The 24,992-nt window shown below is 43.4% G+C and overlaps 1 protein-coding gene across 2 annotated transcripts in view; it reads right to left on the reverse strand.

The window, feature by feature from the left end:
- The window catches only part of RFX4 (regulatory factor X4), a 93,397-nt gene that overhangs the window by 25,403 nt on the left and 43,002 nt on the right, over positions 1-24,992 (reverse strand). For both annotated transcript variants that reach the window (XM_060164702.1, XM_060164701.1), the window contains 5 exons: positions 21,385-21,485; positions 19,312-19,370; positions 15,211-15,355; positions 10,603-10,697; positions 10,065-10,182 (listed from right to left, as the gene is read on the reverse strand). In XM_060164702.1, coding sequence (XP_060020685.1) covers positions 10,065-10,182; positions 10,603-10,697; positions 15,211-15,355; positions 19,312-19,370; positions 21,385-21,485 — 518 coding nt within the window. The remainder of the gene's footprint in view (positions 1-10,064; positions 10,183-10,602; positions 10,698-15,210; positions 15,356-19,311; positions 19,371-21,384; positions 21,486-24,992) is intronic.

The raw sequence follows: 24,992 nt of genomic DNA on the forward strand, positions 1-24,992 counted from the left end.
GTGGGTAACTGCATGGGTCTGGATCAAACTGCCCAGGTTGAGCTCCAACTCTGCCACTTAGTAACTGGGACCTTGGATGAGCTGCTCCTCGAAAATGTTAAAAATAAAACCAGCCGTTTACTGAGCCCTTGCGCTGTGGCAGCCACTGGGTTAACTGCTGCAGATTTATTATTGCATTTAATTCTCATCACAACCATTTGAAATGAGCGATACCCTCCTTCTGCAAAGGAGGAAACTGAGACTTAGAGGAGTAAAGTAACTGTCCAATGTCACACAATTATTAAGTGGCAGACATGGGATTTGAATCCAAGACTGTCTGATTCTGAAGTTGTTCTTCAATCGTGCAATATGGCTCTCTAAAAGGGAAACAGTCAAACCTATTTTACAGAAGTACCATAATGAGGAAAAGTATATACTAGATGCTTAATAAATAGTAACTAAGGTCGCTTTTGCTATTAATGTTCTAACACCCTGTGATGTGACTGTTTTGTTCATAGAGTCAAAGAAGTCAAAAGATAGCATCAAATACCTAAAAGGAAAAGGTCTCCAAAATGAAGAAGTATTTGCTGAGATGTGGCTCTAAGTCAATAAGGATAGAAAGAGAGAAAGACACTATGAAACCGAATTAGAATGGAAAACCCTAGATAATAAAAATGGCTTTAGTAGTTTTAGCACAGGCAGGCACCTTGGATCATCTATACAGCACCCCTGTCTAATAGATAAAGAAACAAGATCTGAGGTGAAGACACTTGCCTAAGACCACACTGTTAGAAAACATCAGAGCTGGGTTTGGAGGCCAGTACTCCAGGCGAAGTGTTGATTTGGGGTTTCAAGCTCTCTTCCTAATGACTCTCATCATTTACCCAATTGGTCTGATAATTTTCAATCATCTTTCAAACAAGGAGAGTTTGTAGAGCTACTGCTTCTTGCTTATTACTATTGTGCAAAGTGCTCTTAGTACAAAGGAAACTTAAAGTTCAGTCACTGACTCCACAAAAGCTACAGTGTCCTTAGCAAAAATCAATCCTTAAGATTATTAGGTAACAAACAGTTCAGTGCCAGGGTACACAAAGACTGATGAGAGGGAGAGGGGAAGGAGGCAGGGGAGGGAAAGAGGGAGAGGAAAAGAGAAACATCAAAGACAGACAGGAGAGAGGCAATTATAGCTAACATTCCTGCTTTATTTCTTCCCTTAGCACTTAACACCATCTGCTATACTATATATTGAAATTATCTTTATCATGTGCCTCCCTACACTAGATTGTAAGCTCCATAAATGCAGGGATTTTTATCTTTTTTTTTTCCCCACTGTTCTATACCCGGTGTCTAGAACAGTGCCAGGCACAGTAGAGGCTCAATGGTTATTTGTTGGATGAATGAATCAAATGAGCAAGCACTGACCACTTACCATATGCTCTGTGCTAAGCCCTTTTAATTTTCCAACAACACTATGAAGGGTATTTTTTAAATTTATTTATTTTTATTTATTTATATTTTGGCTGCATTGGGTCTTTGTTGCTGTGTGTGGGCTTTCTCTAGTTGGGGCGACCGGGGGATACTCTTCGTTGCAGTGCGCGGGCTTCTCATTGCGGTGGCTTCTCTTGTCGTGGAGCACGGGGTCTAGGTGCATGGGCTTCAGGAGTGGTGGCACGCAGGCTCAGTAGTTGTGGCTTGCGGGCTTAGTTGCTCTGCAGCATGTGGGATCTCCCTGAACCAGGGCTCGAACCCATGTCCCCTGCACTGGCAGGCAGATTCTTAACCATTGCGCCACCAGGGAAGTCCCAAGGAGGTATTATTATCTTCAGTTAAGACATGGGGGAAATGAAGTCTCAGAGGATTTTAAACCACTTGCCTAAAGTTACAGAGCTATTGAGCATCAGAGCCCGTTATGGAAAAAGGTACTAGGATAGAGACAAAAGGAGATTGTTGTTGTTATATGGTAACATAGTTAATGGCACCTTATAGAATCAAAGCATTTCTTTTTTCTTATGAAAAGTTTCAAACATATGGAAAAGTATAAAGAATTTTAAGGGAATTCCCTGGTGGTCAGGGGTTAGGACTCTGTACTTCCAATGCAGGGGGCAGGGGTTTGATCCCTGGTTGGGGAACTAAGATCCCGCGTGCTGCACAGCACGGCCAAAAAAAAAAAAAAGAATTTTAAAATGAACGCCAGTGTACTCAACACCAAGCTTTATAATATTTTAACATTTTACCATATTTGAATCATATTTTTAAATTGAAGATAAAAATGAACCCCCTGTGTTCCCTTCCTTAATCCTACTTCTCTGCTTCCTGTGTTCATGCCCTGATGTAATCACTGCCTCGAATCTGGTATTTACTGTTTACATGCATTTCTATACTCTTACTGCCTATATTTATATATCCATAAAAACACATGATATTGTTTTTTATTTTCAAACTTGATAGAAATGGTATCATACTTTACAGAGTATTCTACAACCTGCACTTGATACTTTGGGTGTTTTTAGGTCTATCCACACTGACACATGTAGGTCTTGTTTAATGGCCATTGTGTGACTATGCCACGATTTATTTGTCCATTCTCCTGTCGATGAAATTTAGGTTATTTACAGTTTTCACTATTGGAAACTGGCTCTAATGAATATTTTTTGTACCTGTTGCCTAGGTACAAAAAATACCTGGCTCTAGGACCAGAGGTGGAATCAATGGGTCCAAGAGCACCTGCATCTTAAGTCTTTTTTTTGTTTTTTTTTTTTGTTTGTTTGTTTGTTTTTGTTTTTGTTTTTGCGGTACATGGGCCTCTCACTGTTGTGGCCTCTCCCGCTGCGGAGCACAGGCTCCGGACGCGCAGGCCCAGCGGCCATGGCTCACGGGCCCAGCTGGTCCGCGGCATGTGCGATCCTCCCAGACCGGGGCACGAACCCCTGTCCCCAGCATCAGCAGGCGGACTTCCAACCACTGCGCCACCAGGGAAGCCCCATCTTAAGTCTTAATGAGATAGTGCCACACTGCTCACCAAAATCTTCTACATCCTTACTGGTAGCATAGGAAATACAGTATTTGCCATCTGAAGGGTATGAAATGTTATTGTCTTTATAAGTTGCAGTACCCTAATTACTAGAAAGGTCCACCTCTTTTCATATGATATTGCCCATTTGAATTTCCTCTTCTGTGAACTGTCTATTCATATTCTTTGCCCATTTTTCTACTGGGGTATTTGTCTTTTAAAAATGTATTTAGAGGGATTTATCATATATTCTGGATATTAATACTTTGTTCGTTATATGCATTGCAAAATATCTTCCCCCTTTCTGTGGCTTTTTTTTTTTTTTGGCCACACCATGCGACTTGTGGGATCTTAGTTCCCTGACCAGGGATCGAACCCAGGCCCTCAACAGTGAAAGTGTGGAGTCCTAACCACTGGATCGCCAGGGAATTCCCTCTGTGGCTTTTATCTTTTAATTTCGCCTATGTTGTGCTTATTAAACAGAAATTTAAAATCCGAGTGCAGTCAACTTTGCCAATATTTTCCTTATGATTTATCCTTTTTGGTACTTTTTTAAAGAAATAATTTCCTATTCCAAAGTCATAAACTTATCATCCATATTTTCTTCTAAAAGGTTTTAAGTTTTGGTTGTTTTTTTTTCATTTAGATGTTTCTTTTCAGAAGGGGAAAATTGTTTCTAGGGAAGGGGTCTAATTTTATTTTATTTATCCTAAAATGCGTGTCCCAGAACCTTTGTCCACTGATTTTTAATGCCATATCTCTGTCACACAGATCATCTGTACAGTCCTCTTGTTGAGACAGAAAGGCAAGAATTTGATGAGGCAAAGACAAGTTTCATGTCAGTCTGTCTTGGGCATCTCTGCTGTTTCACTACTCTTTGTCTAGCACTGTTAGATGACCACATTGTCTTACTCCTTAATAAACCTGAACGTCAGGTAAGCAAGTCCCTATACCTGTTCTTTATTACTTTCAAAATGCCTTTACTATTCTCAGGCTTTTGCTTTTCTATATGAATTTTAACATCAGATTTTCAAAATCAAAGGAAGAAAAAGTTAAGAACCAGATGGAAATTCCAATTGATTTATATATTTGAAGGGCATATCCTTTTCCAGATATGAACAGGGTATATTTCAGTAATATTTAAAAATTTTTTTCCTTGAAGGTCTTAAAATAATTTTTGTTAGAATTTTTTTCTGGGCACATTTCTATTGCTATTGTGAATGGGATATATAGATATAGATCTATAGATACACAGAGACAGATATTTTCTAGTTAATGGTAAGAATGTCAATGATTTTTAAAAAACTGAATTCAGTAACCTGCCTGAATTCTTATTGGTTCTATTAGTTTGTAGATTCTCTTTTTCTTGTCAGCCATCATGACATGTCTAGAAATAAAGACAATTTTGTGTTTTCCTTTTCAATTCTTATATTTCATTTCCTTTTCTTATTGCATTGGCTAGGACCTCCAGTACATATCTATCAGAAACAGCATTAGAAGGCATTTGTGTCTTATTCATGACGGGAATGGGAAAACTTCTAAAGTTTCACCATTTGGTATATTGTTTTCTGCAGATTTTTGAATGTTCTTTAACATATTAAATAAATTCCCTTCTATTCCGAGTTTGCCAAGAGTTTTTAAAAATTATACTTGAAAGCTGAACTGTATCAAATACATTTTTTCCTTTGTATCTATAGAGATGAACATATGACTTTTCTCTTTTAATTTGTTAATGCAGTATGTTAAATAGTAATTTTCTGACTTTGAATCATACTTGAATTCTTGGCATAGGCCTCATTAACCATGATTTAAAAAAAAATTTGCCCTGGATTTGATCTGCTAGTATTTTATTTAGAATGTTTTCATCTATATTTATGTGTGGTTGAGTCATAATATTCTTTTCTTCTACAGCTCTTCCAAGATTTTGAAACTGAGATTATATTAGCTTCATAAAATTAACTGTACAGCTTTCCTTCTTTTGTTTTCATGTTCATTTTCATAAACTAAGGATTTTATGCTTCTTAAAAGTTTAGTAAACGTTGCAATTTATGCCTGATGTTTTTTGAGGGAAGAGACCTTTTCATTTACTGTGGTTATTATTTGATCTTATTTCTAGCATCCTGTTTCATATTTTGAGTTTACGATCCTTTTTCTAAGCTTCTTTTATCTTCTCAATTCTTGCCATTTAAGTTTTCACATTTTTCCATTTTTCTTTGGTAACTTATGATTCTATTCTTTTAGTGATGATCATATATCCAAACATCTATTAAATCCAAACTATAAATTTTTTTCAACAAAGTCTACAGTTATTTAGTATTTCAAGACAAAGACCTTAGCATGCGTTAACTATTCCTTAAAGATTCTCTCCCAGCTACCCTGTGTTTTATTGTTTCCTGGAATTCGGTTTTACTTTCTTGAAACACACACAAATTAGTTTTTAAATTACAACCAAAAGTTAATTAAATTTGCTTATATATTTTAAAATTTCTCTCATCTTAAAACAGGGCTCCCAAATTCTTTGACACTCCTTCCTGGGAAAATTGTGGGGGGGTGTCTATGCACTTCCTTCAATCTTGGTAGGTTTGTGACTGCTTTGATCAACAGAGTAAGGGGGAGTGAAACTTTCACTTCTGAGATTGGGTCATAAAGGCAATGCGGCTCCCCCCTCGGCACACTCACTCATGGGGTTCAACTTCCAGAGGCCACTGTGTGGTGAGAGGTTCAACTGGCCAGAGGCCAGTTGAGAGGTTCAACTGGCCAGAGGCCACTGTGTGGTGAGGAAACTGAGCCACATGGAGAGGCCACCTGAACACACTCCAATCGGCAGTCCTAGTGTTCAAGTCATCCCAGCTCAGGCACCAGACACGTGAGGGAAAAAGCTTCCAGAGGATGCCAGCCTCCAGCCGTCGATGAACTCCAGCTTTTGAGTCTTCCCCTCTGAGGTCCCAGACATCATAGAACAGAGACAAGCCATCCCCGCTGGACCCTGCCCAAATTCCTGACCCATAGAATCTGTAAGCATAATACTGTTTTAAACCACTACACTTTTGTTAAACAACAACAATAACTAGAATATTGTTGTTTCTTGTATCCCAGACCTTAGCTATGGTTTTATTTTTCTTCTTATTGAAATCCATTCTTTAATTTTTTTTTTTTTCGTGGGCCTCTCACTGTTGTGGCCTCTCCCGTTGCGGAGCACAGGTTCCGGACGCACAGGCTCAGCGGCCATGGCTCATGGGCCCAGCCGCTCCGCGGCATGTGGGATCTTCCTGGACCGGGGCACGAACCCGTGTCCCCTGCATTGGCAGGCGGACTCTCAACCACTGCGCCACCAGGGAAGCCCCCATCCTTTAATTTTATTTAAGTGAAGTTCTATGGGTGCCATATAGTTCTCTTAGTTTTTGTATAACTGAATATGTCTGTGCTTTGCCCTCACTCTTGAATAATGGTTGACAGTTCTTTGTTCTCAGCACTTAAAAGATATTATTCCATTGTCTCCTGGCATCTCTTATTACTCATGATTGTCTAATTATTGTTCTTTTCTCTCATAGCTTAAAAAAATTTTTACTCTATCAATATGGTTTTAGAAAATCCATCAATGAGGGGTAAACAAATTTGTCTAGCCTTTTTGTGCCATGCATCTGAGCCCAGGATATTTGTCTCAGTTGTGGGAATTGAAAAAGCATGGGTTTTGCGGTCATGCACATCTGATTTTGAAACAGGGCTCTGCCACTTGCCATACTGATTTTGGGCAAGAAAATTCTCCAACTCAGTAAAAAGGTACCTATTATTATCTGCCTTGCAGAGTTGATGTGAGAATTAAATGGTTCTATGTGCTTCCTACACATTTGTTATAAAGAGTAGCATTATCCTGCCTTTGCTTCATGTTCTATCACGACTTCCTTGTCTGTTATATTGAGGGCAGTAATAGTGGACCTCATAAGTTGTTGTGAGAATTAAATGGGAAAGTGCCTACTGTTATGTCTAGTGTACACTAGTCCCTGAATAAATGTTACTTTGCTTTTCTTATTACTATTCAGCTGGAGGAAGTTAAAGAGGCCTTGGCAGTGTGGCTCTAGCATGGGATAGATCCCCAGGGGAGCTCAGCTTAGTTTGCTGTGCATCCTGGGCAAGCCCCCTCTCCTCTCTGGGTCTCTTGCTTCTTCTCCCGAATACAGGGAAAGCAATTCCTGCCTCCTGGTGCTTGGAGGGGGCCTGAGAGACATTTTGAATGTCAAGATTCTGCAATTTAGCAGGTTCTGGGTAAGAGAGCCAGGCCAGGACATCTAAACATTGAGAAGCAGTCTGGAGGCTCCGTCCGTCATGGCCACTTGGCCTGGGAGTTGATCCCATGTGGCCTCCCCGGCCCCGCCCGAGTGGGTGAGCTTTGATGCTAGGCCAGAAAACAAGCGTGTAAAAAGGTGAAAACCTGGGAAATGATATGCAGCCCTGCCCCCTTGGCCGTCAAACCCGAGGCAGCCTTTCACAGCATTTCGCTGAAGCACTTCCAGGAACTATTGTTGCCTTCCGGATGTTCCTAACAGTGAAACAGGGGCATCTGGTAAAAACCCATAGTGAAAGGTAAAGGCACCTGCACTGACTTGGGATCCAGGTATCCTACGAACTAAAATCAGAGCAGTCAACTGAAAATATGTTGTTGTTGCTTTTTTTAAATAGAACCTCTAATTTCCTCAGCCCCATTAGGATGAAAAGTTCATTGCCTGCTACCCTACCTTTGCTGACTAATTTTGCTAGAAAGTGCTGCTGCAGCAGAGAAAGAAAGCCTGGCTACTTTAGTTCACCGCATAGGCTCTTTCAGTGAAAAGGAATTAGGGAGAAAAGAGTGAAAAGGAATTAAGGAGAAGAAAGGAGTCAACTACCTTTGAAAGAGGCTGTTCTGCGAAGAGGTGATAGAGTCCCCCCGCAGGATCACTGTGATATTCCACACGATCATTGTGACGGTCAGCCTGCGACTCGGACATACAAACCCCGGACCATTCACAGCTACCAGGATCGTGTGGGAGTTATAAGATATATAGAGCTGGCCCCTGTGGTTGGGGGAGGGGCCAGGGAACAGAGGGCTCTTTTTCCTAATTAGCTGTTTTTATACAGGGAACACATGACCCAAACACAACCACCAACTGTGTCTTTGACATATACAGGCAGAAAGGGGGAGCTGGGCTTTTGTCTGCCGCAAATTCTTTCAACTTGCCTGTCACCCCAAGCTGTAAAACTCAACAATGAGTCGGATGAGCAGGACCATTTCAGATAGTTTGCTAAATGGACTTGGAGACAGGTATTATTTCCATCTGTTCAGGGTTGAAAAATACTGTAAAAGTGAAATTGGGTTAATATCTTTTTTCTTTCCTTTTCTAAAAGATTTGTGACCATTTTTGCCATTTGCCTGAGTTTCCAGTGTATCCTAGAATGTGTGTGGTTCAAAAAGAAATAAACACATTTTAAGGAATAATATTTCTTAGTAATAAATGCAACCTATTCTAATTGTTCTACTTTCCATAACATTGACCGTTAACTTAGTACATACAAATGGATTTCAAAGGCTATTACAACATAGACTACTTTCCCTGTCTAATGAAGGGTGTTTGATAATATACAGTCAGTATAAGAATCAGCAACTTGAAGAATAGGATATAAAACAAGGAAAGGGTGCTTGCTTTGTGGATGTATATATACTTCTTTGTGCGGTATCGTTCTTCTTTGATTTCTGAAGCAATGAAAAAAATCTCGAATATTTTTCACCCATCAGCTTAACTGAAAGCAGTTATGCACAAATGATCTTCCCCAGAGCCACAGGTAACATGCGCTAACACTAACTATGCTGAACTGGAAGTCATCAAAATGCCATGCCTGGTGGCACTGCCCAGGTAGCAGTCACCGGAGCATTTCCATATACAGCTCAAAGAGAATTTCCATCTGTAGCCATGGTGCAGGCAGGTTCAGAGAACTTCCCAACGCTGAGATTAAAGAAATCCACAACAAAACGCTTCTCCAATTGGGTAAACACAGTCTTTCATGGACAGAGCTGTTTAGAAAAAATAGTGCCTTCTTTGTTTCACCACATATTCACTGCATTGTATAGCACAACTGGGAAATAGTGACAAGACCATAAAAAGCTAGATGGAAAAGTGTCAAATTAAACCCAGAGCAAAACCCAGAGCTGATTGGCTTAATTGGAGATAATGAGAAGCAAAACCACATCTCTACTTGCAAAGTAAAACAGAGAACTGAAGCAATTACCCAGAAAATTCACAAACAGCCCTTTGCCGAAATGCCTAGAAAACTGAGGCCAAAGTGTTTTGAGATTTCAAATGTCTGGATAATGCCTTAAAGTTCCACCTCACTTTGCTAATGATGACCTGGACTCAATGCGTATGCCATTCTTTCCAGTGAAAAATGGCATTCACCCCAAGTCGGTGATTAGGTCCCTGCCCGCAGAGACTACCGTAAGCACCTCCGGTCAGAGATTTCAAGTCCCGTTAAACTGGAAAACAGGAGACAAGGACTTGGGGTAGGGATGTGTCCTGGAGGTGATGAAAACCCAAGGGGTCAGTGAAACAAAAGGGAAAATGAATGCAAAAGTCGTTTACTGGGGATCACACTGGGGCACGTTATCAAAGAAAACTTTACTCACCACTGGCCTGTCAATCAGCCGTTTGCAAATTTTGCACTCGGAGGCTTCTTCATGTGCCCAGTCTTGGCAAATTCACACTATGAAATTTGGCAAAATAGACCAGTGGAAGCAGCCATGACTGGGGACTTCCAGAAAAAGGGGAGCACAGCCACTGTTATTTACTCCTCTTTAAACTCAAATAATGTTATCTGTGTGCAAGCCTCTCATTTTCAGATACGTATACTTCTCCTTTAGCGTGCAATGCCATCTTTCTCCCTGAAAGTCCTAACAATATCGTGTCCCCCCAGAATAGAGAATGTTTCCGGGTGACGTCCTTGTGGTCTCAGAGACAGCAAGACCATGCCTGACTCCGGAGAGATGGACTTGGTACATGGAGCCCGGAGAAGACGTGTTTGGATGTGGGGAGGGCTGGGGTGGCCTTACCGAAGCTGGGGGCACTGTGCAAGGTCATGTCCCGGATCACCCTTGTGCCGAAACAGGACCACATCAAGAGGAACTGCTGGGCCACCTTCTTCAAGGACCCTTGCCTCTTGGCAGCCACCTACAAGAGAGTGAACGGCTGTATGCGTGGTTGATTTGACCTTCATTTATTACCGTCTCTTATTGAAATGACAGGAAGGCTTCGGGTCTCTAAGTTCAATGTTATAGACTTTTTATTTTTAACAGCAAAAACACACTTTAAGAAATGAAATCTTATGTCGAGACTCAACAGGTACAACCGCTAGGAGAGATGCTGACCTGGTTGAACCAGGGGAGGGAGACTCTAAGAGTCCTGCCTCGTGACACACCCCTCCCCCACTCCTGAGGGGGGCCCAGGCCTCTCCTTGCATCCCTAGGGCTCCGAGGCTGCCGAGGAAACACTCAGCTAGCTCACTGCGGGGCTCTGTATTACCCAAGCGCCATCAAGGCGAGTGATGGGCTGCCACACCCGGGCCTGCACCTTCCGCTTCAGCTTACCAACCTTCACAACACACCGGTCCACCATGGTGTCCAGCCACTCGATGTAGGACTCGATGGGAGACTGCTCCTCCAGGAGATGGTCGAACTCCTGATACACTGTCAAACAGAGGAGACCCCACACACCATGCAGTTGTGTTTAAACACACACAGGTGTTAAAAGAACAAAGGAATACAACGGAATAAAATAAAAAACTCCAAAGTCTTAGCAGGGTATTCAAGGATTTAGAGAATACACCCCAACTTACCTTTCCAGGCTCATCCTCCGTGCCTGTGAACACTTTAAGCCCTGGCCACCCCGGGTTACTTGCCATCCCCGCTTTTCTCAGGCAGTTCCCTCTGCTTAGACTGTTTAGTCTGTCATGAAACAGCTGAAATGATCCTCCGATGAAATCCTATTTACCCTCCCATGCCCCTCGCCGGCAGAACTGATCACTCTCCCTCTGTACTTCCACAGCACTTTACTATTTGCATTCTACCTTCACTGTATCGCTAAGAACACTGCTATAGTTAGGGGTGTGCATGGGCGTGTCCCCCTGCTACTTCTTTGCCTGATAGCTTTATTACCTGGCACATTACCTGTGCTATAGCTCTTATCCAGTATGCGCTTGCTTGCATGACAGGGGAGATGCACTGCTGCTCTCTTGCTCTCTGCCCCATGGTAAGGCACATTTGACCATTCAAATGTTTCTGAACCACAACCATACTGGACAAGCAGCCTAACCAGCCTCTCAGTGCTTGACACATAGCAGACGCTTAATAAACGTTGGTGTAAAGGAAACCATCACTGTGCCCTCCAGTTTCCATACTGGTCAAAGGAGGATCATCATATCACTTTACAACCTGTCTTCAGGTACAAGTCAAATCATTGAGTATAGAAGGATTCTGTAATCAGTGAAGCACTGCAGAAAGTAGAAACATTGCTGTGGTGATCTCCAATCCGCAACATCTCCTCTTACTACATTTCTTTGTGTTTTTGTATGTGAAGCTCAATAAATCAAACCACGATTCAGGATTCACATGTTCCTACAGTTTTCATTTGTCTGAGCAGCTTTTGTTGTCCCATTTTCCAGGACTGGCCAATCTGCTCTATTTTACTTAACTGATAACTGCTGCAAGAGGTCAGCTTCCAGGACCCGAAAACATATACTTTAGAATGAGAAAGGACTTTACAAAACCCATTTAGTTGATCTGTCTCATTTTATAGGTGAGGAAGCTATGTCTTAGAGATCAGATGACCCCCTCAGAGTCAGAGGGTGAGTTGGTGGCAGAGCAGGAACTGGAACCCAGTCTCTGACTTTCCCTCTGGTGTTCCTTCGCTCTTCACGGCACTGCCTGTGCGTCTGAGCCACTGTGCTTCAATCCGTGATGATAATGATCGAGATGGCAATGAAAGTGCTAACTGCCAACATTTACTGAGTGCTTGCCGCATGCCAGGCACTCTCCTAAAATGTTTTCTACGGGCACACTCTGACCTTAGACTACCCCTAGAATGTGAATGTCATGAGGCCAGGACCTAGAACAGTGCCTGGTACACAGTAGTTGCTCGAATGTTTGTCGAAAGGATGAACGGCCCACGGAGGTAGGTACTATTATTACCCCCACACACACACCCAGCCTTTTGACAAATGAGGCAGAAGAGGCACACAGAGATGAGTGACTTCCGCAGCTGGTTAATGGCAGAGGCAAGTTGCAAACACAGCCTGCCTCAAGTGCTTGCCTCCCAACCTCTTCTCTACACTAGCTCTACGCTGTGTACCATGTATGTGGCACACATTGTCCCATTTCATCCTTCTGCATTATCCCCATTTTACAGATTTGGAAGCCGAGGTCACAGCACACCAGAACCAGGGTTTGAATCAAGGTCTGTCGGGCATCCCAACCACATGCTCTTACCACAGCACCACTTAAGGCTCATTCTAATCATCATGCTCAAGTCCCAATGTGTACTTTTTAATTTAAGGTAAGTCAGGCATCCCCAGCCAGCATCTACATCATGGATGTGATGGTAACCCCCTAAAGCAAGAATCCGCAGACTTGTCAACCGGTTGTAAGGAAAGGAGGGTGCAGCACACAGGTGCCCCTAGTCCTATTCAAACTGACCTTTGGTCCAGCTCATTGTGTTCAGGGACTTACTTCCCAGCTGTCTGGAAGGAGCAAGGATGACACCCGCGTGCCAGGCCACCTGCCTTCAGGCTTCCTCAATCCCCCTCATCCCGGCACTGCATCACGTAGTATGTCCTCTTTGGTAAAACGCAACCATTTGGAAATTACTTGTTCAACTTCTGATTTGCCATTAGCTCTAAGCTCCACGTGGCAAGGGCAGTGTCCATCTTATTCACTGCTCTTTGCTCAGCGTATTAACACAGTGCTAGACCCAGGACAGGCAGGTGGGTTGCACTGAACCTCATTATGACTCCCTTCCTCTAGAAGAATACAATCACAGATTTAAAGGACAACATTCTTGGCTTCCCTGGTGGCGCAGTGGTTGAGAGTCCGCCTGCCGATGCAGGGGACACGGGTTCGTGCCCCGGTCCGGGAAGATCCCACATGCCGCGGAGCGGCTGAGCCCGTGAGCCATGGCTGCTGAGCCTGCGCGTCTGGAGGCTGTGCTCCGCAACGGGAGAGGCCACAACAGTGAGAGGCCCGCGTACCGCAAAAATAAAAAATAAAGGACAATATTCTGCCCCCAGCCTAAGAAAGCCAGAAGAGAAAGCCCCAAAAGGTTCTTTCTTGGAGAAGCAGCAGTGACCTTCGTGCTGCTCCAGCAAAGGCTCAGAGCCTGGTCCCTAAAACAAGCAATGGTGATTGTAGTTTTCCTTATGAGTCTGGGTCACATTTTCTTCCCCCCATGAAAGGTGCTGAGGGGAGAAGAGAGCTGAGTCTAATGCTGCTAGCAGTGGTTGGCAGAACCAGGAAGTTGGATCATTGTGGGCTTCCACCCATCTATTTGGTCCTCTACAAACATTGCTGGCCCCCGCCTCTACCCCTGGCCCTGTGTGAGGCCCTGGGGACATGGCCATCAGGAGTATAGCTAGCACTGTTAGGGGGCTCTTAGCCATGCTTTCCGTTGCCTTCCAGAAGGAAAAACACAACAGGAAGCATGACTGTAAGCACTTGGAAAGATCCTGGAACCTCTAAAGCTTGCCCACATCTCGTTATTTTTTTCTCCTCTGGCATGCACAAGTGCATGGCGGTGACACCAAAACTAGACCTGGGTTCCAGGTCTAGCTCTGCTAACTTGGGAAAGGTTCACCACCTCTCTGGGGCTCAGTTTTCTCATCTGTAATATGGGGCTGATAAGTGAATCCTCCCCAAAGGGTTGATGTGGAGATTGAGATCATGACACAGGACCTGGCATAAACTAGGCACTCTATCAGCTGAATTATTATTTGTCACAATCTCTAAAATTCTTAACAGGGGAAAGCAGGCTGGAGGCTGTTGCACAGGAAGAAATAAGAGCCTGAGAGGAGCTCTGGGGTCACTAGGAAAGAAGAAGCCCCAGGGAAGGTCCACGTGATCCAGTGCTTCAGCTGCTCCATTTGTTTTTGAAAAGAGGTCTCTAATAGGAACATCTTAGAGAACTCTGTTTATAAACATGACATGCTTAGGCTGGATGAAGAAAGTTTTCCTTCAGGGCAACAGTGTTGAGGGGGCGTAGTAGAAACCTAAGGGGCTTGGGGCTCTCAGAAGACTAGGCCCCTCTTCTCGGGGCGGGGGACAGCCACTCTGCAGCTTCCTGAATGTCACTATTAGGGCCTTGGGCCTCACCCCATCCAGAAGGCACAGCTGCTGCTGTATCCCCCACACCCAGCACAGCCTCAGCACCAAGCTTTCCAAGAGCTGATGGGGGCGGATGGACTCACCCTCTGTCCTCACGCTCCCTTCCCCCGAGGCACAAGAAGCAACGGCTGAGTAAAATAAGGAAGGAGCCAACAGACCCTGGTCCAGGGGATTCCCTGGGCAGAGGCTGTGATGGGCTGTTGAGGAACAGCACGGATGTGCTAAGAATGGTGGTGTTCTCTGGCCTTCCGTGTCCTCTGCTGCTAAGAAGAGCAACCCGACCACATCAGGATAATACCTGGAGCGGTACTCTCACCATCTTTATCCACAGGGGCATGAACATGTATTCACAGAAGTGAATCACCTTCCATCCCCTTCTCAAACATCTACTACGATTGAGAGGTTCACCTGCCAGTAAATAGGTGGGCTGACGCCCGTGACCCTCCACAGAAAAGTAGGCGGGATTTCCAGCTTCCTCCAGGCTGACATAATGACATACACTGAGAGAGGCAGCAAGCTTTTGCCCTCATTTGTTGATGCCACCTAGGGAACAGCACCTGGCATCGAGGGTCACGGGTGGGGCCTTTTGCCTGACACTGTGTGCTGCCCAATGCCCCAGCACCCATTTTCTCCAGCAAGGTTGACCCATGTCCTTGAAAATCAGCTAGCCCCTCCATCTAGGCCGACCCATTCAACAGGGACAAGAGAGGGGATGGGATCCCAGGGAGAAGGACAGGGTGGGAATGCCACCTAATTATGTACCAAGATACTCTTTCTTTCTTTCTTTGTAAACAAATAAAAAGACACACGCCCTGGTAGAGCATCTTACACTGGATTATGAGCTTCCGGTGCTCATCTCGAGTGTCTTCCATGGTGTAGAGGGTTTGCTTGGTGATGCTGTTGAGGTCCACGTTCCTCCAGTCTTCCAGCATTTGGAATGTGATGTCTGCACTGTGGATCACTGTTCGAGATGCCTGGAATCCAATACAATCAACTCATTAGCTCATGGGTTGTTAGGTTAAAACCCCTTCCTTTATTTCCTTTTGGTTCTTTTTAATGAATCTGTTTATGGTACTTTGCAAAGTACTCTGAAATTCAAGAAAACTCAGATGATGAGTCTATAACTCAGGAGATCCGTATACCATTTTCTCTGTGGCTCTCTCTTCACATCTCTCTTTATAAGAAACTACCCCATGGTGGCCTAGGCCAGACCAAACCTGCTGTTCCCAGCCCCTTTGGTCTTGACCCCGTGGAACAATGGGATGAAGCCCAGAGATCTGTCAGCCTCCTGATGTGAGCTTGTGGGCGAGAGCTCTGTGTTTAATAACCCGTGTCTCTAGCGTGTGAGAAGCAACAGGCTCAGATCTAGGAAGGGTCCTGCTACCCTTGGGCCTATGATAGATTCAACCCCAGAAATTTTACAAGGTGTATTTTTCATCTAAGTGCATTCTGAAGCAGTTTATGGTCTAGCTTTCTGCTTTTGCTTTTTATGTAACTATAATAATTAAAACAAATATGAACAATTGAGATGGAAGAAAAGGAAACTATACCTTACGACTCAGTGGTCTTTTAATGTGGTCTGTGTGAATGTGAGAGTGTGTGAGTGTGTGTGTGTCTGTGAGTGTGTGACTGTGTGAGTGTGTGTGTATAATCTGTGGCTTCCTCAGCAACCCTCATAGTAGAACTTAAATTTGTAAGCTGGAACAATACTCGGAACAACAATACTTGGAACTACCAAGTTGTAACAATACTGATAAAAGCAAAGGAAAACACTTCCAGAATCATTTCCTTTACTTGCATGTTTTCAAAAATGTCTTTAATAAAACAAAACAAGATTTCAAAGACACATGGACATTATAAGTCGCCTAATGCTTATGAATTTCCAATCAAATGTAAATACTGACAACCCTTTTACATGTAGACTGTCCGAGCAAAGGTAAAATAAAATCTTACTTAAATCATTGTAGAAGTCTTTGCACAACACAGAGGCCTAGAATATATGAAAAGTGAGTTGGGTTGGTTTCTAATGATAATTGAATGTGAAGGTCTAGGATTCTGGATTCAAATATACTTAGTGCAAATCCTGACCTTGCTACAGACCAGCTGATTGATTGGGGGCAGGCAAGCAGATTAACCTCAGTTTCCTGATCTATAAAATGAAGATGTACTAGTACCTATCTCTTCAGGAGGGCCACTGTTGAAGACTCCTTGGGATAATGCTTGCAAGGTGCACAGTTCAGGGAGTAAGAGCTCAATAAATGAGGCTCCTCTCATGCAGGTCGACTCTCTTTGTTGTGATCGCTCTGACACCCCAGGACCTTTGCACAGGGTGCTCCTGCTGCTGAAATGTTCTTCTCTCACCCTGCCCCGGCCACCCTGCCATCATGTGTGCTCAAAATTAAATGCAGTACCCATGGAGAGGGCTCCTCTAACCACATTATCTCAATAGGATCTAAAATGCCCCGTTATTCTCTATTTCCATTCTCTTTCCTTCATAATGCTTATCACTTTTCACTATTTTTTGTTGGGCAAGTACCACTAAGTGTAAATGTCTGGCACACAGTAGGCACTCAAAAGATTTTGTGGGATGAATGGCTGAGATATGAATGCCAAGTTGCTTGCTCAGTGTATATCCAAAAGGGCCTGAATAGTTGGCTCTTGGGTTTAAGTATCTGGGGGTGAGTTTTTGGCTGGATGTTGTTTAGTCTGACTTGCCTTGTGTGTGTTTAGGAAAACTTGCTGGGATATTAGCTAAGATGCTCCATGGTGTTTCATTCCCAGCACTAACCCTAGTCCTTTCGCTGATCCAGAAATGTGTCTGATAGCTGTCCAGTGAAGATGGAAAGGTAGCAATTGCTGATTAAAGTACGAACTGTCTATGTGAGAAGTGGCGAGTGTGTGTGTGCGCATGCCCGTGAGCATGCAGGTGGTTGTAGGCGTGGGTGTGGATGCTTTTACCTACATGGTACATTAAAGGGTCAAAGGCCTTTCTAAACTTCCTAAATGTCTACTTTTAACTATGTCCTAAAACCGTATCTAGTTTCCTGATATGACCCAAAACCGGCTCTTCCAAGCTGGGAAGAAGAACCAGACGGCATGCACCCTCAGAAACAATGCAGTCTTTCCTTTTTTTTTTTTATAAAGAATATCTCAAATCAATTTATTTTATATACACATTAAAATCTTTTATATTTAATAAATGTGTAAGATACAAAGACAAAAATGACAATTCCCAAGACCCAATACCCATGATGAATATGAGTTTCCCTGACCCAGAATTTACCATCATTAAGGTCTGGAAATATTTGCTTCCATCTAATCACTGTTTTTGTTATTGTAAAATTATTATTGTTTTTGTTTTAAAAAGATACACATATTTATGCAATTGAAATTTAATATAAAAAATTAAACAAGAAATGTTTGATCTTTATGTGTAGATACTATATGTTTAGTGATATTAATAGAACCCTCAGGCTTGTGTTGAGTCCCTCCTAAAACCTTTTGATGGACAGAGGTAGGATTTGAAAACTAACCCTGGCAGTGTTTCTTTATTTTGTTACTATTCATTTTATTTCCTGAATCCCATTAACCTGTGAGGCTCTGCCCTACCCCAGAACAGTGCCCAGGTGTGGCCTCTGAAACAGTACAAATGTGGAAGGTTTCCCTCTGTGCCATTTATGCCAGGGGCAGGGCTGGAACAGTGAGGTGTGTGTGGGGGGGGGGGCGGTGGGTGGGTGGCGGTAGTTTTACACTTTCTGGTTCCTGGCCTGGAGCCTTCCTTCAGGCCACTCTAACTAGAGACCCCTCCCCCTCCCACTTTGACCTTGAGTAACCAACACCAACCCAAAACCAACAATGTAAGGGAGAGGTTACAAACCCGAACACATAAACAAGGCAGGCAGGTGAAGTGCATGAGTGAGGTGGGCCAAGTGTAAGAGAAAGCGGAGGTGATGAGAGGACGCTGCCTGCTAGAGAAAAGCTCGGCCCATCCAGCTGGTTATTGCCCCGGGGAAATTAGCTCTGGGGTTGCCAGCTCTTACAATTTTTCTACAGAATAGGTGGGTGTTTAGTTGTCATCTCCTAGTTTCAACTGTTAGTGACTAAGTAAAAAAAATTTTTTGAACATATGCCAATCAAACAAAAATAACCCCACACATCTTCGGGCCAGATTTGACCTGCAGCCACCAGTTTGTCCCCTGGGCTTTAAGGTCATTAACAGTTTAATGAATGTTAATGGCCTGCCTTAACAGACTTAGATTCCCTTCCTTGAGGTTCAAAATTAACAGAAATGCAAAACTTTATGCCATCAGTTAGAACTACAGAGCTACAGCGGGATCTTTCACTTTTTACTGTACGTATATACTTTCACTAATTAAAAAAAAATTTTTAATAGTAAGCAAATGTCACTTTTGTGCTAAAAAGAACAGAAACCTGGGGAAAAAACAAAATTGGGGTGATTTTGCACCCCCCAGGCTACACGTGGCAATGGCTGGAGACATTCTTGACTGTCGCAACCAAAGTGGTACTTGGGGGTGGGTGGTCTTACTGGCATCTAGTGGGTAGAGGCCAGGGATACCACTAAGCATCTACAATACACAAAGCAACTCCCCACAACAAAGAATTACCCAGCCCAAAAAGGCAACAGTGGCTGAGAAACCCCAATGTACTTAAGCAAAACACAAAACTTGTGGACCTAGAATATATGAAAGGTTAATGGGGAAATGATGTCAGAAATTATTCTGTATGTTACTTGAAACTATTTAGTGATTGGCTAGCGTTTCAATTCCTTATCTGTAGAAATTTAAGATAATGGTGAGAGTGTACTATTAAACAACCACACCCTGACAGATCCTCTCCAGAGTTATTGTGGATTTGCCGTTCATTTTCAATGACTTAGCAGTAGTTAGAACACATAACACAGGACAGCTACCTGGCAAAGGTGATTTAGTGATGTTTGCCGTCTCAGAATTTGGGAAAATCTTCTCGACACTGCAAGAAGAAAAGAGTGAGTATGACACATTTTATGCTTTATGGTCCGACCTTGGATTTTCCGCAGGCCGATTTCAAAAAGTAGCTTCCTTGTTTGCCTAACTTTGTCACTGTCCAATCCTGTTTTCTGCACCCACTGGCAAAACCCTGCATTTGCTTCTTTGTTCTCCCATATGGACAACTATTTCCTAAGATGACGATATTTGGGGTACATATTTCAAAGTTGCCCACACTCCACACTGGCAGGTGTGAGAAACTGTGGCGTCAATCAACCGTGAGTAAAAGCAATTATTTACTTGTCTTTCATTTCGCTAATTGCAAGCTCAATCACTTCTCCCCATAAATAGTTGCAGGAATCAAGTGGAAGCTTTGAAGAAGGCCCTTTAAAAAGTAGTATGTCTACTAGGAAACCTTGATTGAGCAGGGTTGCTTCTAGGATAGAACCTTGGGCGGCACCTTGAATGTGGCTTTGCATTCATCATCTGTCGTTTTCATCCAACAGTCTCCGCGACCTATTTGTATGGATGATCCTGGGTCCTATGCTGACATAATAGGCTGATGCTTTGAAGTGGGGTGATCTTATATCTGTAGGTTTCGAAGCAGACAAGTCATGTGCCAGCCCAAGGTCTTCATCCTTACAGAGTCCTTTGGAGAGGTGTGTGTCTCCACTCCTTGCACCTTCTCGAAGTGCACCCCCAAGGCTCCCTGGGGAGAGTGGGCGCCTCCAGGCTCCCATAGGTGGCAGGTCCGACAAACCTCCTGGCTTCGGACTTTCAAGAGATTTGCTTTGCCAGCGTAATTAAAATGGGCACGGGGCATTCTTCTCATTAATTTCTGAACTGGTCAAGAAACAATCAGAAATTTCCCTGGGATTATTCTAATTTGTACTCAGAACCAGCTTGGTTGGAAAAATAGGGCATGGGGTGGAGGAAGGGGGGGGCAGGTGGAGTCGGGGGACAGATGAACTTCTAATTTTCCAGGCCGATCAATCGTTAATCCTTCTCCTTAATTACTTTTTCTTTAACTTTGTGATGTGGAATTTAGTGCTCATGAAAAGAAAAGAGCTGAGAGCCGTGAAATAAAGCAGGCTTTATCAATAGGTGATGGGCACGGCAGGCGGCCTCAAAGCACGTCTGAAAGGGCCCCCTTTGCCTGTGGAGAGAGGGTAATTGGATCTCCTTCATTTTCCTTGCTGGTACTTATTTCGGGCAAGCACGGCCAGCTGTATTCAAATGGGGTTTTAAGAAACACATATCTTAAAACTTTATTTGGCTTAACATCATCTCACCTTGGCTTAATAGCACGTGAGACTTCCCACAAGTAAAGACACATCGACACAGAGAAAGAGGACCAGTTTTCTCAGGCAACATGAATGCTGGGGAATGAGTGGTGATGCTCAGCAGAGAAAAGATTCACAGTCCGAATCCCCCATGAGAAATATTAATTTTGCTTTCTCATTAGGCAGAGAATTAAATAGATGAAGCCCTGAAGCTCTTGTCTGTCTCCTATTACCCCCACTTTGTGGACAGGAGCTTCGGGGAAATCTCCATTTTAGGGTCAGATAGGCGTGAGTTTGACTCCTGGCCCCTAATTACCATCTGCGTGTCTGTGCGGCTTTGGCGAAGTTTCTTTGCCTCTTGGCGCTTCACCTGTAGAAGAGGGATACTGTTTCCTACATTGCAGGGATGGGTGAGGATTAAATGGGATAAGGAGTGTGGTGGTGACAGCAGAAACTCTGGCATCAAACAGACCTAGGGGCTAATCCTGCCTCTGCTGCTTACTTCCTCTCTAAATCTGTTTCATTTTCTGTAAAGGAGAGGTGTGCCACCCATAATAAACATTTTGTGAGGATTAACGAAGTTAACGCATGGAAAGTGCTGAGCATGATAGTTGGTGCTTTATAGGCATCAGTAAATTCTTAGCTATTATTATTATTTTATTAACAACCTATGTAAAATATCTGGCACTAAAATGTTACCCTCCCTTCCCCTCTGCTCCCAAACTTCATACTTACATTCAAACTTGATGTTTCGTAAATTTTCTGGGAGGTCATGGAGAGCCACTTTTAGCCACTCATCCAGCTGTTTGGCAAACTTTCTGATCACCTGAGTTAAGCTAGAAAGAGAAATGACACATGCTAAGTGCCTTGTGTGTTGCCCAGTCCTCCCCACAGGCCCCTACAGAGTCTTATTTCCTCTGATGGTGTTTTGACTGCAACCATTAGGCGCCACTGAAAGCAGTAACCTCAGGGACAGGGTCAGCAGTCCATGCCCTGTGGAGAGCTGGTGGGTCTGAGAAGGGCATGGACAGAATGTGCTCTGGTGCCCACGCTGGTCGACGAGGGAGACACAGCATACACAGGTGTGGGGAAAAGCCCACTGCAATGCTTGGCATCATCCAGAACCCTGTCTGCGAGTAAGACACCATCCTTCGTGTTTTTGAAGAGGCTTGTGGGAGGGGTAATGACAGTGGACAGTGGACCTGAGAGCACCGTTTGCAACTGGCCTCTCCTCTTCATGCTGTTCAGTCTTGTTGAAGCTCCCCAGGCGGGCAGGAACCCCATCTGCAGCACACCGCCACGCCTGCCCACACAGCCGGGACTCAGGCTTACTAAAATGTTTGCCTCTTGGTAGGAACTGGGAAGCAAGAGTACATTTTTAAACTGACCAACAACCCTGACACAGACCTGGAAGCCATGTCAGATTTGGAAAGTCAAGGACTGTTTGGGGGCAGGAGGTGGGGTGGGGTGGGGCTAGAGGGGTGAAGGGTTGAGGGGGCAGTCGGTTGCAATATGAGATGGGAATCTGGAGTCGAGGAGACATTAAGCACCATTTTCAGGCTCTCACCATCAAAATCATCTGCTCATCACCATAGGTCCGGTGTCCTCCATGAGGTCCTCCTTAGTCATGCCTGCCACAAGGACCTCTCCCCACCCTCACCATCCACACCATCCTTGCCTTCCACCAACACTGCCTACCCTGCTCTCATTCAGTCCCCGTCAGATTCTCCCCCTAGATAAGCAGTCCTAACTGTGTTCCTCTGCTCACTCACTCTTTCCTTTTCCATGACTTACTACAATCTTCTCCGTGTTCCTCACACTTCCAAACCCCCACCTCCCCCCTCTCCACCAGCAGGTGGCATCACCTCCTACTTCTCAGGGAAAACACCCCAAAGAAGTCAGCCTACCTGACAGAATCAAGGAGCCAGCCCCATCTCTTCCCCTCCTGCCTTCTCAGGAACCTTCCACTGCTGACTGCTCCTTCTCCTGCATATTCACCTTTTCCTCTCTCTTGATCATTCCTCTTGTCATTTTAACATGTTCAAAAATGTCTCACCTTAAAAACAAAAGACCGTCTTCTTTCCTCACTCTATCTCCTCAAGTTACTATCCTCTTTCTTCCACTTCACAGACATACTTCTTCAGAGTTGTCTAGACTCTCCGTCTCCTCTTCTTCACCTCCCATTCACTCCTCACCTCACTCCTGTACCTCCGCCTACAAAGCTCCCACCCAGGCAGCAACCTCCATCCATGACACAAACCCATAGACTCATTCTGGTCCTCACGTTGCTTGACATCTGGCAGCATTCGGCTCCGTTAGCCCTTCCTCCTTTTGGAAACGTTTACTTCACTTGGCATTTGTGACCCCTCCATCTTCTGGCTACTTCTCCCCAGTCACAAAGCTCAGCCCCCCCTACCTGGCCATTACATCGTCCAGTTCTTCCAAGTCTAGTCCTGGGCCCTCTCTTATCACACTGTATTCCTTCCTTGGATAGTTTCTCCATGCCCACAGCTTCAGTCACCATCTCTAGAACTCTGGACCAACTGCATGCAGGACACGTCCATTTCAAAGCCCCAAAAGGTCCATCGAACTAAACATGTCCAAACAGAATTCATCATTTCCCCATCAGACCTGGTTCTTTTCTGTGGTCTCTATTTCAGTGTGCACTCTACTTTGTTGAGTTTTGTTTTTAACATTTTTATTAAGAAAAACTTCAAACCTTCAAATACCCATGACCCAGCATCAATAATTAGCAACATTTTGCCAGTTTAATTTATCACATGCTTCTTTTTCTTTTCTAGAGTGTTTTAAGTGAATTCAAGATGTTATGCATTTCTAACTGACAAGTTTTAAATATGTATTTATATATGTACATACATGCACAAACACTTAAAACCACCATGCCATTGTTATACCCAACAGAATGAATAGTAGTTCCTTCATATTATCTAACACTCGGTCTGTACTCAAATTTCTCTATTCCTCTCAAAGACATCTTCTAGTTTGTCTGAATCAGGATCCAAACAAGTTCCACACATTGCATAAAAGATATAATTGCCTTGTTCTATTTCTTAAGCCTTTAAAAAAAATTCTATTTCATGCCATTTGTTTATTGGCAACATCATGTTATTTGTTCCATGGAATGCCCCACATTCTGATTTGGTTGATTTCTTCCTTGTAGTGACACTTAACTGTTCATTTATCCTGTGTGCTTCCTATAAACCGGGCACAAAAGGAGGAAAAAAAGAAACAAAAGCTGAAGGAACTAACAGAAAACAACTAGCAAGAGAGAAGATTTTAATCCAACCATGTAAATTAATTACATTAAATATAAAGGTCTAGACATAGCAACTAAAAATTAGAAACTGTCATATTGGATAAAAAAGCAAGACCTCATTATATGTTGAGAATATGAAATCTACTTTAAGTATGAAGACATAGAGTAACGGAGTGGAAAAAAGATATACCATGCAAACACTAATTAAAAAAAAAAGCTGGAGGGGCTTCCCTGGTGGCGCAGTGGTTGAGAGTCCGCCTGCCAATGCAGGGGACGCGGGTTCGTGCCCCGGTCCGGGAGGATCCCACATGCCACACAGCAGCTGGGCCCGTGAGCCATGGCCGCTGAACCTGCATGTCCGGAGTCTATGCTCCGTGGTGGGAGGAGCCACAACAGTGAGAGGTCCGTGTACCGCCAAAAAAAAAAAAAAAGCTGGAGTAGCTATCTTACCAATCAAAGTAAACTTCTGAACAAGAAATATTACCAGTGATAAAGAAAGGTTTTACATTATGAAAAGCAGGCAATTCATCAAGAAGTCACAACAGTCCTAATGTGTATGTACTTAATAGAGCTTCAAAATACATGAAGCAAAAACTGATAGAAGTAAAAAAAGAAATAGACAAATCCACAATTATTGTTAGAGACATCTATATTCCTCTCTTGGTAAACAATAGAACAAATGGACAGAAAATCAACAAGGGCATAGAAAACATAAAAAATGCTAACAATAAACTTGACCTAATTGACATTTATAGAACATTCCACCATATGAGAGCAGAATATACAGTCTTTTCAAGTACACATGGAATATTCACCAACATATTCTGGGCCACCAGACAAGTCTCAAAAAAATGTGAAAGAACTGATACAATACAACATATGTAACCTGACTATAAGAAAATTAAACTAGAAATAACAGAAAGATATGTCGAAAATCCTGAAATATTTGGAAATTAAACAACTCACTTCTAAATAACACATGAGTCAAAAAGAAAGTCACAAGGGAAAATATTTTAATTGAATTAAAATGAAAACATAACATCAAAATTTGTGGGATGCAGCTAAG

The sequence above is a fragment of the Lagenorhynchus albirostris genome, chromosome 11, assembly GCF_949774975.1.
Source record: "Lagenorhynchus albirostris chromosome 11, mLagAlb1.1, whole genome shotgun sequence".
Taxonomy (NCBI): Eukaryota; Metazoa; Chordata; class Mammalia; order Artiodactyla; family Delphinidae; genus Lagenorhynchus; species Lagenorhynchus albirostris.